The sequence below is a fragment of the Narcine bancroftii genome, chromosome 2, assembly GCF_036971445.1.
Source record: "Narcine bancroftii isolate sNarBan1 chromosome 2, sNarBan1.hap1, whole genome shotgun sequence".
In the NCBI taxonomy this organism is placed as follows: domain Eukaryota; kingdom Metazoa; phylum Chordata; class Chondrichthyes; order Torpediniformes; family Narcinidae; genus Narcine; species Narcine bancroftii.
In genome coordinates this window covers 242,482,984-242,500,939 of record NC_091470.1, presented here as the reverse complement: position 1 = coordinate 242,500,939, position 17,956 = coordinate 242,482,984, and the positions used below count along the sequence as shown (strand labels likewise).

The following is a 17,956-nucleotide window of genomic DNA, read 5'->3' as shown; positions in this document are numbered from 1 at the left end:
ACTTAGCGAAGCTGCTGGTTCACTATGACCCAGATAAGGAGATCACCCTTTCACTTGATGCCTCGCTCTATGGAGAAGGGGCAGTTCTTTCACATGTAATGGAGGACCATTCAGGGAAACCTAATAGTTTTGCTTAACGTACCCTAATGGCTGCTGAGAAGGGATATTCCCAGCTAGATAAAGAAGGTCTGGCCAGTGTTTTTGCGGTCAAACATTTTCATCAGTACCTCAATTGGACGTACATTCACAATTTATACAAATCATAAGCCACTGATGAGCCTATTCAGTGAGACCAGATGTATCCCACCGCTAGCCTCAAGTAGGTTATAGCACTGTCAGTCTACCAGTGCACAATTGTGTACAGAGCAGGGGAGGATAATGGAAACACTGATGTACTGAGTTGTCTACCTTTACCGGAGACATTGGATACTACATAAGTGCCTCCAGAGATGGTGTTTTCATTGGAAAGGCTGTCAGAGATGCTTGTGAAGGCGGGACCCAGTCCTAAGTCTAGACTTTCCTTTTACAATGTGATACACTACCAATAATACCAAAAGACTGGAGATGCAGGACATCAGGCTTTTAATACCATAAGACTTGGGCCATACTCCTGTTCTGGCCCGATTCTAGGACTCGTACTGAGGGAGGGACTTGACATAACTACCTTTATTTGGGGATTCCAGGGGTTGGAGTCACCAAGGGAAGGCTGGTCAGCCATACATATGCTCCATACATATAAACAGTGCCAGTAAACAAGTAACAATATACAGTGGTGTATCACCACACAAGGATAGTCTAGTATCATGGAAGGAGAGGAACTGAAGCTTTATGCCAAACATAAGAGTCTGCAGGATGGCTGCATTTTCTGGGGGGGAGGGTGGTGTAGGCCCAAGTTAAGATTGAACCTGCCGAAGGCAAGAGTGGAGAGAAAGCAGGAAAAGCAGAAGGAGGGACATGATCAACGTGTGAGAGAAAGTCAGTTAAAACCAGATGACAATGTCTATGTGAGAAACAATCTGCAATGGCTACTCAAGATTATTCTAAAGCAGGGGGGGGCCTGTTTCCTATGTTGTTAAGCTGACTGATGGATGTGTTTTCCGCAGACATCAGGACCATGTACACTTGCGTCATATGTACTCAGAGTCAGACAGTTTCATGGAATTTCCAATGGTGAGACAGTGTGTTCACCAGTGACTTTGCCTGAGAGAGAGCCACTGGTTAGAGTAGTCTGGGTCCCCTGAAGAGGATGGACATTTCCACATAGACACCTCATGCCCCCAACACCAGATCTGCACAAAACACCTTCATCATTGATGCCTGCTGGGTCATTGGGGGTCGTGCACAGATCACAGCACACTCGCGAACATCCTGACAGACTAAATCTTTGATTGGACAGTTTTTTAGTAGACTGAATGGGAATCTGCCACATTTTAAAAATGTTTTTATGTTATTAAAGTGTTGCTGAGATGTTATTATAAGTTTTAGGAGTACGCAAGCTAATGACTCCATTGTGGTTTAAATTTGGGGTGTGTTTGATTCTAAGGGGGGAGAAGTGTTGTAATGTGAGCTGTTTTTAAAATGAAGCTGGGAGGAGTTTACTTTCTGTCTGTCTTCTTGTGTATAGTTTGAAGGCCATGCTGTGTGCAATGGTTCTGCTGCTCCAGATAAAGTTGGCCATTCGAGCTTGAAGTTGTCAAGTGGTTCTTTCTCAAAGTAGAAGTTACCATAATTGGATCATCAAGTTTGGTGATGACACTAAGATTGGAGAAGTTGTGGGCAGTGAGGAAGACATTTAAAGCTTACAGAGGGACTTAACCAACTGGAAAAATAGGCCAGAAAATGGCAGATGGAATTTAATGCAGACAAGTGTGAGGTGTTGCATTTTGGAAGGACAAACCAAGGTAGGACATACACAGTAAATGGTTGGGCACTGAGGAGTGTGGAAGAACAAAGAGATCTGGGAATACAGATATATAATTCCCTGAAAGTGGTGTCACACGTATACAGGGTTGTAAAGAAAGCATTTGGCATCTTGACCTTTATAATCAAGGTATTGAGTACAGGAGATGGGATGTTATGGTGAGGTTCTATAAGACATTGGTGAGGCTAAATTTGGAGTATTGTGTGCAGTTTTGGTTGCCAAACTGAAGGAAGGATATTTGTAAGATCAAAAGAGTGCAGAGAAGATTTAGTAGGATGCTGCTGGGTCTTCAGGAGTTGAGTTATAGGGAAAGATTAAACAGGTTGGGACTTTATTCCTTAAAGCATAGAAGAATGAGGGGAGATTTGATAGAGGTTTACAAAATTATGAGGGCAATAGACAGAGTAAATGTGAATAGGCTCTTTCCCCTTAGATTGGGAGAGATAAACACGAGAGGATGTGGCTTTAGGGTGAAAGGTTTAGGGGGAACATCTTCACTCAGAGTGTAGTGGGAGTTTGGAATAAGCCGCCATCTGACTTGGTAAATGTGAGTTTTAAAAATAACTTGGATAGATGCATGGATTGGAGGAGACTGGAGGGTTATGAAATGGGTGCAGATCAGTGGGACAAGAGGAATGATGTTTCTGCACAGACTAGAAGAAATAAATGGCCTGTTTTCTGTGCTGTAATTTTCTATGGTATAAATGTAGCTGACCCTGGGAAATGTTGATACTGGGCCTAATCCAGTGCATTTATATCTATTCCATCAGCTGATTCTACATTGTATATGCACCAGTCTTAACATCAATCATCTGGTGGTCATTTGTCATATCCTACACTTGTAGGACTGTGTATCAATACCTTCCCTTTGATAATGTGTGAAATATTGTGAGTTTCACACATTTCCTTTTTGTATAATTCAGTTGACAATAATGGAGTAAGAAAATGTTAGGTAAAATAAAGCAAGATGAATTACAAGGATGCATTATTCCTTATGGTTGGGACAATTAATATGGTCATATTTACTTAACGCATCAGCCTTTGAACTTTACAAGATGAAGGACATGCTATCTTCTTATTCTTTGAAAATTCTAATTGACCTAACATTTACAGCCTGTACTACCAATCAACCACAATCAGACAGAGAATTGTGATTAATAGGCTTTAATCACCTTAAAGTGTCAGCACAGGCTGCATGTTGCTGGCCCGGTTCCAAGTCAGGTACTGAGGGAAGGGTTTATGGGGGATATCTGGGAGGGAGGAGTTCAAGGGGGAGGGCCAGCCCATACAGCACATAAATATATCTATATACATAGTGGTAGTTCCACAGAGCCCTTGGTGCTTTCCCACATTTCCACCACTTTTTGTGGAAAAAAATATTTCTGCATTTAATTCTTAATTTTAATTGTAAGATTATGCCCTTTTATTCTCATTTTTATTGCCCCCATTCATTCTTCTGTTTTCATTTCACGGCTTTGATCAATTTTTGGGGAATTTCTCTGCACTTTTCCTAATGCCAGCATCTGAATTCTGTGCTCCTTTTAGACCTGGGTTTAATTTCTGGCTTCCTTGTGGACTGCAGAAAAGTATCATCGATTTCAACCTGATCTTCCTCGCCCTGATACACTGCCTCCCTGCTGAGCATTTCCAACATACTTGTTTTTATTTCAGAGGCCAGGGATCCTTTTTCTTTACCACAACACATTAATAAAATAAATGAGATTAGTTTTGTTCCCTGCATGTGAACAGTCAATTATTCCACTGCATGACAGGCAGCTGATTCCAGCCACTGCCATTTACGAGCTTGTAAAATCCACAGTCCCATGATCACACAGTGGGATATAATCTTATGAAACACGAGGAGAATGAGGAGAGGAGGCAGCTCCGTTTTGCGAATACTCTTGAGCAATGCTGTAGTTACTGGGGTTACTGTAGTTCATTGAGCTGCTCATCCACAATGTATTCTCCTGCAATTTATGCAAATCAATTACTGTTCTTTAGTTTCTTCCTTTTCAAATCTTTGGTCGGTACTGGTCAAGGCCGACACGGAGACCACTGTGCTCGAAAGATTTGTTTCTTTCCCATTGTTTCCCACACCTATTAAAGGACGATTTGTATGGAATCAGCCACACACATTCTTCTTTTCTCTTTCTGGATTTCAACTGGGATATACATTTATTTTATCTGTGATGTAAAGAAAAATCTCTACGCTCCTGTCACTGTGCTGGTGGCATACAAAATGCCTGAAGTCTGCTTTAACAAGGACAAAGCATTAATTGTAACAAAAGTGGGCTTTCAAAGTCGCAGAATTGGCAGTTGCTTTTGATAAACATGAAGACGTTTTGAGGGGCCCCATCCATTCTCTCAGGTGAATACAAAAGAAAGAGGAATAGGCGGTCTCCCCAATATCCTGGTCAATATTCATACCTCAGCCATTTATCGATTACTTGCCAATTATCAGAGTGTTCTTAGTGAAAGCTTTTTGTGGGTAAATTGGCTACTGCGTTTCCCTGCTTTACGACAGTCATTGCAGTTCTAAAGTCCTTCTTATTGGCTGCTCCTGTTTGTAACGCCCCAAGGTTGTGATATAAGTGCAAGTTTATTCTTTTCTTCTGCGATACAATTGAAACACTGTTACATTTCCAGAAAATTGCTGAACTGCAACTTACCACAGCCTTCGTAATATTAATTAAGATGCGAGTAATGCTGGAAATCCCTACATGAAGATAATTTGCATCTTATTCTTTAATGACAAGTTATTTCAATGCGATTGGTAGGTGCATGCTAGGGAGAATGAAACTGCTGATTATCTTTGACGCGCACTTAAGACTGAGGCAGCCAGCAAGCTGAGCAGCTTCTTAACAGATGGAATTATTTGGTCGGGTACCCATGGACTTGTGCCAGATTCAACATCACCTTGGCATTATGGTAAACTACTTGGAATTACTATGCAACTCTGCTCAAATACTCCTGTTACTCCCGAGGCAGCGATAGACTGGTAAGAACAGAGCAGAGCAGCTTAAGAAACAAAGGATATCTGGGAGGTTTGAACCATAATGAAAGGCTGTGTTTTAATTTCAATATAACAAAAGGAAGCCATGACTGCAGGGTTTGTTGCTGTTGTGTTGAGTTTGTTGCTGTGCAGTGGGGTGCACGGACAGCTGGACTGGTGGTACAGACTGTGGGGCTTGGACCGACCCACAGCAGCTCCCACCGTGCCAATGTCTGCAATCATGCAAGAACCCGGCAGGAGCCTGGCACCGACCGCGGTGGAGGTGGGAGATGGATCCACACCTGGCACTGACCTGGTCAGCACGGCTGAGCCATTGGCTGAAGACTCCCAGACACCAGAGCTTCATCGTGCACCTCACCTGCAGCTCGCTGCTAAACCGGCCAGAGCCACGGGGAACACCTCAGCAGGACACCCAGCCAAACCTGAAACTGCCAGCTGGCTCCCACCAAGGAATCTGACAGGTAATGTGTGACCGGATAATAGCTGTTGAGCAGGCGTACGAGATCGCAAAAGCCTGCCAGAGGAGCAATGCTCTAAGGCTCTGTTGGTTCTATGTGTGGCAATGGCAAATGTGAAGAGCTCCAGTTGTAGTGGATGTGAGTTGAGCTGGAAATCTTTCACCAGGTCTGGTTAGACCTGTTTAAAGAGTGTGTCTAGTGGTGCAGCAGCTGAGATATTGCTAGCTGATGGTCTGTTCCGGGTATTCAGCATCTGCTGTTTTTCCCAGATTTCCGGTTTACCATTGGTGCATTTTGTCACTAAGTCATAATGCAAGCAGGTTTTGGTGATCACAGTGGTGACAGGCTACTGGGTTCCCCAAACACCATTCTTATGAGCTGGATCATGCAGTCAGCCTTCAAGGGAGACAGTACACGAAGTAATGTTAAACGTAGAGTTTTACAGCACACCCTTCAGCCTAACTTGTCCTTGTCCACCAAGATATCCATCTAAGCTGGACCCATTTGCCTGCATTTGGCCATAATTCATCTGAACCATTTTAACTGAGTCTAAAATATCTGTTAAATGTTACTAATGTGTCAGGCTCTTGCACTTCCTCTGACATCTTGTTCCACATACCTACCTCACTCTGTGTGAAAAAGATAACCTCTCATGTCGATTTTAAATCTTCCTCTCCTTGTTTTTAGTCTACGCCCTCTAGTTCTGGAATCCCCTGTCCTGGGAAAAAGACTATGACTATTTACCTCATCTATGTCCCTCATGATTTTATCAAATGTTATAAGGCCATCCTCAGTCTGTACAACGTGTCCCTATTTACATAGGAAGAGATTTGAATTATTTAATGTAATTTGATTTTAATTTAGACATACAGCACGGTAAAAGCCCCTTTTGGCCCAGGCGCCCGTGCCACCCAATTACATCCAATTGACCTACAACCCCAGTACGTTTTGAACAGTAGAAGGAAACCAGAGCACCCGGAGGAAACACAGGCATGGGAAGAATGTACAAACATCTTTCAGACAGCACCACTGTAACAGCTGAGCACTAACCACTACACAAACCATGCTGGCCCCCCACCCATGCTAACTGTGCCGCCCATGGTTATGCAGCATATTTCCCAACAACCAGATATCCAAACCCTTTTTGCATCCTGTAGAGAACCTTTCAGGTGTAGACCTTTTGCAACTAAAAAATGGGAGGAACTCTGCACCGGTGGATTCCATAAGCTGATTTATAATCTACAATAATGCTAGTTGAGACAGAGTATTAGCCTTCATTTTTAGGAAGATGTTTGTTGCTCATTCTTAAATTCAGTTTTTTAGATTCACAGAGTAAGGCAAGAGGCCAGCCTGTTGCCTGTATAAGAACATCTCTGACAGTACTATTCCCTTTCAGTAGGCCCTTTCAAACTGCCTTATAAAATGGGGTTAACTGGGTGATTTACTCAGTTAAAGACCCTTGGATCGGGCTATTTGAAAGTCCAAACTGGGCAAGCCTGGTTAAAAATCAACCTGGGTCTCAGACTTGCCTCAGAGGTGGTTTGGAAACCTGTCCCTTCTCCACCAATTTGAAAGGGCAAATAGCTCACCCGGTTAATCTGATGATATCAGTTCTTGTGTGAGTGTGTCACAGGAACCCCTGGCTGGCTCAATGCAGGATCAATGGCTGTCTACCTTACCCATAATCCCCGATACTGCTGGAACCGCTCTGGTACTGGCAGAGCTGTTCCAGCAGTGTGGGGGTTTGTGGGTAACGAAGACGGCCATTGCTCCCACATTGAGCTGTCACTGTGAACTGGACCGGCACATTGTGGCAGCAACCCCCCCTGATCACAGCAGCACTTCCCCATTTGTGGCATCACCCCCCCCCCCCCCGTTATTTTTGGGTTGGTTTTGGGGTGGTTTTCCTGCTTAATTGGGGTTTAAATTATTTGGGCATCTAGCAATACTGCTTGGCAGCACTGCACCCCTGCTGTTAGATGGGGAGGTGAATTAGGTGGGGAACTAACGGCTGGGAGCGGGGGGGGGGGGGGGTTGCGGATGGACGATGGAGTGGGGGACATTTAAGGGAACTTTTAAACAGAAAGAACACAGGGATCATGAGATTCCCTTTGGGGCTGCCTGTGCGTGCATAACGTGTCACTCACGACGTCATTGTAGGGGCACAATCCCCCTTAAATCACCGGGTTATTGATTAGGCAGATAGGTTAGGCTGCTGTTTGAAAGGAGCAGGTGGTACCAACTACCCAGTAATCTCACCTGGGTCCTTGGAGGGCTACCTGGGTGCTGCAGTTTGTAAAGGCTGATGCTGAGAGGTGTCAGGTGCCAGGAAACTGTGCTTGCGTCTCAAGTGAGAACTGAACCCAATTGTTCTGACAGAGCTGTGTTTCCTCCGGGTGCTCCTGTGGAGAACCGGCCGATTGTCGCTGATTGGAGGTGACTGCTGTTTAATAAACCTGCAGATTAGCCCAGTGCTAATTTAGTTGTCATGTTCATCAGCATTATTGGGTTAAAGAAACAAACTACTTGAGGGGAATTGTGGTTAACATTTGGAAGGAAAGCATCTCTAAGTGATTTGTGAATGTTTCGTGAAATTTCATTGTGATAACTCACTTCCACAATATGAAGTAAATGTACCCACAGTTGACAGCTAGCACTACTGGGAGGCTGGGAATCCTGCTGGGAGGCTAGGAATCCTGCTGGGAGGCTGGGAATCCTGCTGGGAGGCTGGGAATCCTGCTGGGAGGCTGGGAATCCTGCTGGGAGGCTGGGAATCCTGCTGGGAGGCTGGGAATCCTGCTGGGAGGCTGGGAATCCTGCTGGAAGGCTGGGAATCCTGCTGGGAGGCTGGAAATCCTGCTGGGAGGCTGGGAATCCTGCTGGGAGGCTGGGAATCCTGCTGGGAGGCTGGGAATCCTGCTGGGAGGCTGAGAATCCTGATGGACAGATGGTAATCCAAGTGGGAGGCTGGTAATTCTGGTGAGAAGATGGACTGGTAATCAATTCCTCTGCATTTTTAGACATAAATTATGATAGAATCTCTGTAAATTGTATCTCATAGTTTTGAAGTAGGAATATGTTTGAAATGAAAAGAGAAAATGCTAGAAAAACTCTGATCAGAATGGGGAGCATAATTTCAAGAGAAAACAGTTAATATTTCAGATCTGAAACCCTTTGTCAAAATTGAGAATGAAGGAAAATAGGTCAGTAGTAAAAATGAGGGAAGAACAATTGCAAAGGAAATTTCTCCAATAGGATGAAACCATTCAGCCTGATTTCCAGCTTCTCTCCCTTGGATGACATCAGGTTGAACCACATCAGGCACTCATGGCTGAAAAATGATTAGTAACCAAATAGTGCCAGGCAAGTCTAATGTCAGCATGAAGGAATCTCAGCAAAACTCAACAAAGTCTCTACAATTCTTATTCCATGGAAGAAGTCTATTCAGTTTGGTTCTTTGTACAACACTTCCATCATTCCCATACCACTGCTCTTTCCCTGTAATCTTCTCTCAACTATCTTCCAATTTCCTTTTGAAAAACTTGTTTGAATGTTTTCACCCTCACAGGCAGGGAGATCTAGATCATGATCACTCTCTACACTTACAATTTTTTTTTCTCTTACCCCTTCCACCCCTGTATCCTTTGGTTTAAATCTGTGACTTCTACTAATAACCGCTTCCCTCTCTTTACCCTCTTCAAACCATTAACTTCACCCATTACTTTTCACTGTGTCCATTGCTCTGAGGACATGGTATTAAAAGTACACTGGAAAAGTTGGCAGAGCCATTTGATTGCCTTAATATTGCTGCTTTGAGGTTTGAACCTAGAACATTGCAGCACTGTATACACCCTTTGGCCCATGATGTTGAACTGATCTATATATACCTAAAAAATAACAAAACCCTCCCTATCTCATAACCCTCCATTTTTCTTTCATCCTTGTGCCTGCTAAGAGTCTCTTAAATGCCCCGATTGTTCTAGCCTCCACCACCATCCCTGGCAATGCATTCCGGGCACCCACAAGTTCCTGTGTTTATAAAACAATTGTACCCCTGATATCTAGCCTAAACCTTCCTCCCTTCACTTTATACAGTTGTCCTGCTACTCAGGAGTTTGCTACTCCTGCCCTGAAAAAAAGGTGCTGGCTGTCTACCTTATCTGTGCCTCTCATAATCTATTTTAGACCTCAGTGATAAAATACAAAATAGCTTGTTTCATAATTATTACTTTCACCAGTTTTTGAGAAGTTGTGACTGATTTTTTGTGCTGTGATGTCTGACCCTATTTGGCCACATAGTTTCATTCATAGCACTAACACTGACATTACATCCACATTCAAATGTTTAACATTTACTAATTTGGTACTTATCATTCCGCTCTTGGTATTTGTGTAAAGAACTTGGAGTTACAGAAATGCATTGAAGTGATTTATTTCCATCACCATACATGGAGATAATGTCCTCTCTTTCATTGAGTATTGCTATTTCTTTGTGTTCTCTTAGAGGGTAGTTTGGGGAGGGATGGATGATGTTGGGAAGATGCAGGGAGGGCCTATAGAAGATTCACCTGTCATTGATTTGAACTCTTTAATGTGTATGAAAGTTGGATCATCCGTTGACTGGTTAGTAGTGACTTTAACTTCCTTCATGCTGACTGGGACCCATGTAGGCTTGGACAAGCTGGAATTTATAAATTGTGTCCAGGAATATTTTCTTAAACAATATACAGAGGGCCTAATTAGAGATGGCACAGCACTAGATCTTTTATTAGGGAACTTCGTGGAGAAGGTTACTAAAGAGGTAGTAGGGGAGATTCCACAGGGTAGATGTAAGAGCAAAAGGGGAATAAATCCTTTCAAAGATTAATGTGCTTGTTTATGTGTGCAGCCACAGGAGGTGGGCAAGGTCTTAAATGAATACTTCTCATTTGTTCATTTCTGTGGAGAAGTTCATGGAAGTCAAAGGTTTGTGACAAATGAGTCCTGCTGTCTTGGAACATATTCAGATTACAAGAGAGGAGGTGATATCAGTTTTAAAGCATATTAATGTGATTAAATCCCTGAGATCTGACAAATGTACCATCAGGTATTCTGGCAAGCTGTGGAAGAAATTTCTAGGACCCTGGCAGATATACTTACATCATCATTAGCCAGGTGCTGGGGAACTGGGGAGCGGCTAATGTTGCTCCTTTATTTAAGAAGGGCTGCAAGGATCCACCAGGGTCCTATGGTCTAGTGAGCCTGACATCTGTTGTGGGTAAGTTGTTGGAGGGTATTCTGAGGAACATCATCGATCAGCATTTGTGTTTGCAAGGGCTGATTAGTGCAAGTCAGCATATGTGTGAGAAATTATGTCTCATAAATTTAAGAGTTTTTTTGAAGAGGTCCCCAAGATAACTGATGAAGGTAGAGCGGTAGATGTTGTCTACGTGAACTTTAACAAGACCTATGACAAGGTGCAGCTTGGAAGGCTCTCTGGAAGGTTAAATCATATGGAATTCAGCATGTGCTGGCCAATTGGATACAGAATTGGCTTGATGTTAGGAGGCAGAAGGTGGAAGCTTCTAACCAGTGGTGTCGGGTTTACTGTTGGTTCTTACCTATATTAACAAATTAGATGATAATGTAGATAACAGTTAATACATTTGTGGATGGCAAATTTGTAACAGGATCTTAATCTACTGGGGAAGTGAGCCAAGAAATGGCAGACAGAAATCAACTTGAATAAGTGTGAGGTGTTTGCATTTTGGTAAATCAAACCAGGGCAGGACTTGCACAGTAAATGTTATAGCCCTGGAGAGTGTTGTAGAATGGAGTAATCCAGGGGTACAGGTACTTAGTTACCTGAAAGTGGTAGAGAGAGGGTGGTGAAAAAGGCATTTGCTATGCTTGCCTTGTCAGTAAGAGTTGGGACATCATGTTATAACTGTACAAAAATCATTGGTGAGATCACATTTGGAATATTTGTTTTCAGTGTGGTTACCTAATTATAGGAAAAAAGTAATTAAGATGGAAAGGGTGCAAAAAAAATTCATAAGAATATTACTGGAACAGGGAGGATTGAATAAAAAGGAGAGGCTGGATGAGCTGGGGCTTTTCTCCCTGGAGCTCAAGAGGTTGAGGAGCCACCTTATATGGTTTATAAAATCACAAAGACATAGTTAAGGTAAACAGTCATAGTCTTTCTCCATAGGGTAAGGATATTGAAAACTCGGGGGCATGGATTTAAGGTGAGAGGGAGAAGATTTAAAGGGGTCAGAGGATGGTAAGTATGTAAAATGAGCTGCTAGAGGAAGCAATGGAAGTAGGTATAATTGCAACGTTCAAAATGCATTTAGACAGAGGTATTTGATTAGAAAAAAAGTTAGTGATATGGGCCAAATGCAAGAAAATTAGAGCAGTTTAAGTAGATAATCTAGGTCCTTCTTCTGTGCTCTTAAACTAAATGACTTTCTTTTAAAGCTAATGAGTGAAAATAATGAACTGAGAGAACATGACCATTAGGGAGGAAAAATACTTCAACGGGAAATGGTTGGGAGCACTCCGTATCTGGTGGGAATTTCTGCTGAAGATACCATGATCTGCAAGTCCCTTCAGATTTCAGATTTATTGTCAGAATGCACACATGACATCACATATAACTCTGAGATTCCTTTTTCCTGTGGGCAAGGCAAAATTACCACTAATTGGTAGTGCAAAAAATAAACTACACAGTGTAAACAAATGAAAAAAACTAAATAAATAACAAATGTAAACAAAGTGTGCAATACAGAGAGAACAAGAAGAAAATCAATAAAGTGCACAAGTAAGAGTCTCTGATTGAGTTTGTCGTTGAGGAATCTGATGGTGGAGGGGTAGCAGCTGTTCCTGAACCTGGTGGAGCGAGTCTTATGGCAACTATATCTCTTTCCTCATGGCAGCAGTGTTGGCACCCTTGTGGACTTGCTTGAAATAATCATAACTATGGAAAACAAAAAATTGGTTTATTCAAATGACTTTAATATAAGCATCACTTACCTTTCTTTTAATTGCAGAGAGAAGATCCAATGATCATATTGACCTGACTGGACTGATTGGAGTCCCTCTACCACCATCAGTTGGATTCATCACTGGTTATGATGGTTCTGCAGCATATGATTTTGGGCCAGATGCAAACATTGGTCGACTTACTAAGAGCATGATACCTCAATCTTTCTACAGAGACTTTGCTATCCTTGTGACAATTATGCCAACTAGTGACAATGGTGGTGTGCTCTTCGCAATTACTAATTCTTACCAGAATATAATTTACTTGGGAGTGAGGCTAACTGCAGTTTTGAATGGCAACCAGCAAATAGTGCTTTTTTACACAGAATCAGGTTCTCACACTTCCCAAGAGGTTGCTTCATTTCAAGTCTCAGCTATGACGAACAAATGGATTCGGTTTGCTTTATCCATTCAGGGCGAGTTTGCTATTTTGTACTTGGACTGCGAGGAATACCAGAGGAGTCACTTCACCAGGTCACCCCAGGCCTTATTTTTTGAACCAAGTTCAGGGATTTTCATTGGAAATGCTGGAGCAACAGGATTAAATAAATTTATAGTAAGTGATGCAGAGGATTGGCAATGAAACCTTAAATTGTAAATGCTTGTCTCTTTAACTAATGATATTGTTGCATATTTTCAAAGATCTGTCTCATTAAATATTGATCAAAATATTTATTGTTTTTTAAATCCTGACAATTACAAGTTTAATATTGTCTTCTGTGAAGAACTTGGTACAGAAACAAGTGGGTGGGTTTTAGATTTGAAGGGCCGATTTGGTGCAGGGGTGGGCGAGAGATAGTTTAAGAGCAGGTTGAGAGATTTCAAGGAGAGACAATGATATAGAAATGGGATTTGGGAGCACAGTCTGCAACCATGAGGATTACTCCAAACATTCTCACCTTCTAAAATCATACACCTACTCCTAAATTTTCTTTGAGAAAGGGCTCAGGCCCAAAATGTTGGTAATATATCTTTACCTCCTATGAATGCTGTGAAACCAGCTGAGTTCCTCTAGCTTTTCTGTGTGATTTTACTGCAATCACAGCATCTGCAGATTTTTGTCCTTCACTCCTAATCCATTCCCAAACTGAAATCATGCACCCATTCTCAACCAAAATCATATACCTGCTTCCAAATCATCAACTCCCCACCCCCCCCCCAAAATCATACAACCATTCCAAACCAAAATTATACATCCATTCCCAAACAAAAATACGCCCGTTTCCAGGTCATTCACATCCTCCAAAATTATACATCTGTTCCCAAAACATTTCAACACTTCAAAATCCTAAACCCCATTCCCAGATCATTCTCATCCTCCTTTCCCTATAATCCCACAATTATTTTAAAAAAAATCCTAGTTATTGACTACTCTATTGAAGGAATTGGAGTCCTTCCTAATTTATCCAGGTCCCCTCATAATCTTGTATACCTCAATTTAGTCTCCCTCAGCCTCTGTTCAAAAGAAATCAAAACTATTCCATCTTCCCTCAGAACAAAATGTTCCCAGTCCAGACAGCAATGCTTGCGGATCATTTGTTTTCTCTCTAGTGCAATCATAACTGTCCTGTAATGTTGAAGGCAGAACTGTATACAGCACTCAAGCATTGTTGCAACATAATCTTGCTGTTATAATCTACGTTTTACATTCCTTCATTGCCCAACCAGAGAAAATAATTTCTTCATATCTGCCCAGTCAAATCCTCTTAAAATCTCAACCGGCTTAATGATCCACCATGATCACTCACAAACCCACTCCTACTCCAAAACTGCATTTCTCAATTCCTACCATTCCAAATGTCCCAATCATCCAGTATCAACCCTTAACTTGAACTTTCAGCCTCAGAGCAAGAGTTCAACGCTCCTTTATACCCTGATCTCTGAATGGCTTGCTTTCATTATTTTGCACAAGCCTATTATGTTAATGAAAATAATTGATCTCTTACCATGAAGGAGTAGGGGAGTGGGAATTGAGAGCACAGTAAAGAACTGGAAAAAAAAAGAGATTTAGAGAAAGTGAAAAAAGAGATGACTAGAAAAAGATGTGGAGCAGAAGTGGATGTGAAAAGATAAGTAGAGTGAGAGAAAAGATGGAAAGAGTGCAGAAGAGATTTGGCAGGATGTTGGCTGGATTGGAGGATTTATTATTGTAGAGAGAGATTGGAGAAGGTAACATTTGTTTTCCCTGGAGCAAGCTGAAGGGTGTCCTGATCAAAGTAGATAAATCTACCACACTCTTTTGCAAAGGTGGAGTGTGATGACATGGAAACACAAGAAATAGCGAGCAATCTGGTGAGCAGTAATTGGATTATCAATGCAATTCTTTTTAACTTTAATTTGCAATATGTTTTTCAGGGGTCCATCCAAGAACTAGCAATTAAGTCAGACCCTCGAGTTGGTGAGGAACAGTGTTATGAAGCTGATCCAGATGTAAGTAATGGTCCTCCTTCAGTGTGAATCAACAGACATTTTTTCACCACTGGATTTGTATATGTTGATGCTGATTTATTTTGCACCAGGGACCTTCTGGAGATGTCAGTGGAGATGGTAGTGGTCAATATATCCCTCAGGAACAAGAAGGCATTAAACCCCAAATTCAGCATTTTACTCCACGTCCTGTGAGTAGCAACGTAGGGTTAATGTCCTGAAATCTCTTTTTCTTTACTCTACACGTCTTTGGCTGCTTTTGTTGTTGTTAAACTCCAGATTGCCTACATATTTCCGTAACTTAGGCATGGTATTGTGCTTGTAACACAGAGGCCTATTCATCTAATAGACTAAGAATGTAGAGAATGTGAACCAAAATCATGAAGCTTACAAATCTAAGAAAACAGATTCCAGTAAAGGTTGTCATGAGGCTGTCAAATTGCTGTAAAATATGGATCATTCATACACTTAAAAACATAAGATGTAGAAGCAGAAGTGGTCTGTTCACCCCTTCATGTCTTCTTTCCCATTTATTAACAATTGCTGATCTTTTATTCACACTGCTCATGAATTTCTTGCTTGAAGTCTGGCACCTCTTGAAACCATAGAATGCTACAGCACAGAAAACAGGCCATTCAGTCCCTCTAGCTGTACCGACCATCAACTTGTAGTCCCACTGACCTGCTCCTGTTCCATAACCTCCAGACCTCTCCTTTTCCACGTATCTATCCAATTTATTCTTGAAACACAAGATCGAGTCGACATTCACCAAATTAGACAGCAACTCATTCCACACTTCCACTCTCTCTCTAATGTTCCCCTAGACCTTTCCCCTTTCAGCTTAAAACCTCTCATATTTATTTTCCAGAATCTAAGTGGAAAAGCTGACTCGCATCCACTCTGTTTATACTTCTCATAAACCTCTATCAAATCACCCCTCATTCTTCTTTGCTCCAAGCAATAAAGTCCTAACCTGTTTAATCTTTCCCTGTAACTCAACTCCTGAAGACCCGGCAATATCCTAGCAAATCTTCTCTGCACTCTTTCAATCTTATTGACATCCTTCCTGTAGTTAGGCGACCAGAACTGCACACAATATTCCAAATTTGCCCTCACCAATGTCTTAGACAACTTCAACATAACATCCCAGTCCCTATACTCAATACTCTAGATTCAAGAACAGTTCTTTTTCCAACAACTGTCAGGCTCTTGAACCTCTCCTTATCACTCAAATCTTAACACAACTACAAGACCACCATCTGTCTGTACTACTTCAGAACATATTTATTACACTACTGGCTAAATGTCATTGTCTTTTTTTTCCATTGTATCTAAATTATGTTTATTTTGTGTTAGTGTTTTTTAATATAACTGGGAAGCTGCAGCAAGTAAGACTTGCTTTGAATGTGTACATTGTACTTATGTATATGACAATGATCTTGTTCATTTATGCCATATATCAATCTTTTTTGATTCTTGTAATATCCAAAAATCTATCCATTTCAATGACACTTCTCTTAAGTAGAAAATGTCAAATATCGGCTATGCGCTCCATAAAGGAATGTTTTCTCATCGCTTTCCTAAAATACTAACCCTTTATTTAGAGTCGTACCTATGGTCCTAGACATTCTACTGGGTGGAGGGTGAGGGTAATGGTGGAAAGTATCATTTCTGCATACATCCATCTAAGGCCTATCCCTATCCCTTGAAGATAACAAGGCATGGATTATCATATCCTGTATGTGGTCACCTAATTCAAACCACAATAAATATTGTGAACAGATGGGGATCAAGCGCTGATCCTTGTGATATTTCATTAGTTACAGATTCCAACTCAAAAAGGATCAGTTGTTTTCTGTTCTCCATTTTCTGTCCATTAACCAGTCCACCGAACATATTTTCCCAATCCTATTAGCTCTGATTTTGTTTGATGTTTCTGTGGTAGATTATTTTTCATATCTTGAAAATCCAATGTCACAATATTATCAATTTTCCAAGTGGTAACCTGACAAATTTGTCAAAGATAATTTCCACTTTATAAATCTGTGTTGATTCAACCCAAACCAATTGTTATTCTCCGAATAGCTTCCTTAAAAGCAGATTCTGGAGTCCAATACTGATGGCAGAGAAGGAAACTGGTGATCTCAATTGGTTTTTCATTGCTCCTAGGGTGATTTTTAGTGAGCCACTCAATTAACTTAAAGAATGTTCAAGAAGTTTTTCTCATCAGAACTGAAACAGTACAGTTACAGAGTTCTATTTATTTTTTCACCATCTGGCCATTGCTGGCAAGGACTTTTTTTTCAAGGTAGTGGTAAGGCTGCTTCTGGGGAACTGCAGGCAGTTCTGGTCTCCTTACTGGCTTTGAAAGCAGTGCAGAGGAGGTTCATGAGGTTCATTCTGGAGATGATGGTGTTAGCCTAGAAGGAGAGATTGAGTCGCCTCGGACAACACTCACTGGAATTCAGAAGAACTGTGATCTGTTGTGTGGGAAGGGAAAAGTTTGGTGGGTTCAAAGAATAGCAGGTTTTGGACACCGAATGAAAGCAGACATAATCTTCATTAACACAGTAAGGAGTTGCAACAGGGATAACACAGGAAAGTATTCTCAATCACACAACAGAGTTCAACCAGTCACATTGAACTTAACACTATCGATACTAGTAACTGCTTACACACTTAGAAGCACAGTACAACCCAATCATTCTCTTCAGCGCTTGACGTCCTGTTTTGCGGAAACTGCCAAAATGTTTGGCCTGGAAGTCAGCCTGAAGAAAACTGAGGTCCTCCATCAGCCAGCTCCCCACCATGACCACCAGCCCCCCCACATCTCCATCGGGCACACAAAACCCAAAACGGTCAACCAGTTTACCTATCTCGACTGCACCATTTCATCGGATGCAAGGATCGACAAAGAGATAGACAACAGACTCGCCAAGGCAAATAATGCCTTTGGAAGACTACACAAAAGAGTCTGGAAAAACAACCAACTGAAAAACCTCACAAAGATTAGCGTATACAGAGCCGTTGTCATACCCACACTCCTGTTCGGCTCCGAATCATGGGTCCTCTACCGGCATCACCTACGGCTCCTAGAACGCTTCCACCAGC

General features: G+C 41.8%; 1 protein-coding gene across 5 annotated transcripts in view; it reads left to right on the top strand.

The window, feature by feature from the left end:
* LOC138755174 (collagen alpha-1(XV) chain-like) overlaps positions 1 to 17,956 on the top strand; it is a 263,158-nt gene that overhangs the window by 101,476 nt on the left and 143,726 nt on the right. For 2 of the 5 annotated variants that reach the window (XM_069920629.1, XM_069920630.1), the window contains exons 1-4: positions 4,811 to 5,395; positions 12,427 to 12,974; positions 14,774 to 14,848; positions 14,938 to 15,036. In XM_069920629.1, the coding sequence (XP_069776730.1) occupies positions 5,020 to 5,395; positions 12,427 to 12,974; positions 14,774 to 14,848; positions 14,938 to 15,036 (1,098 nt within the window). In that variant the 5' untranslated portion in view covers positions 4,811 to 5,019. Of the gene's footprint in view, positions 1 to 4,809; positions 5,396 to 12,426; positions 12,975 to 14,773; positions 14,849 to 14,937; positions 15,037 to 17,956 lie in introns of those variants that run through there. The other 3 variants (XM_069920628.1, XM_069920631.1, XM_069920627.1) reach the window with 2 other exon arrangements.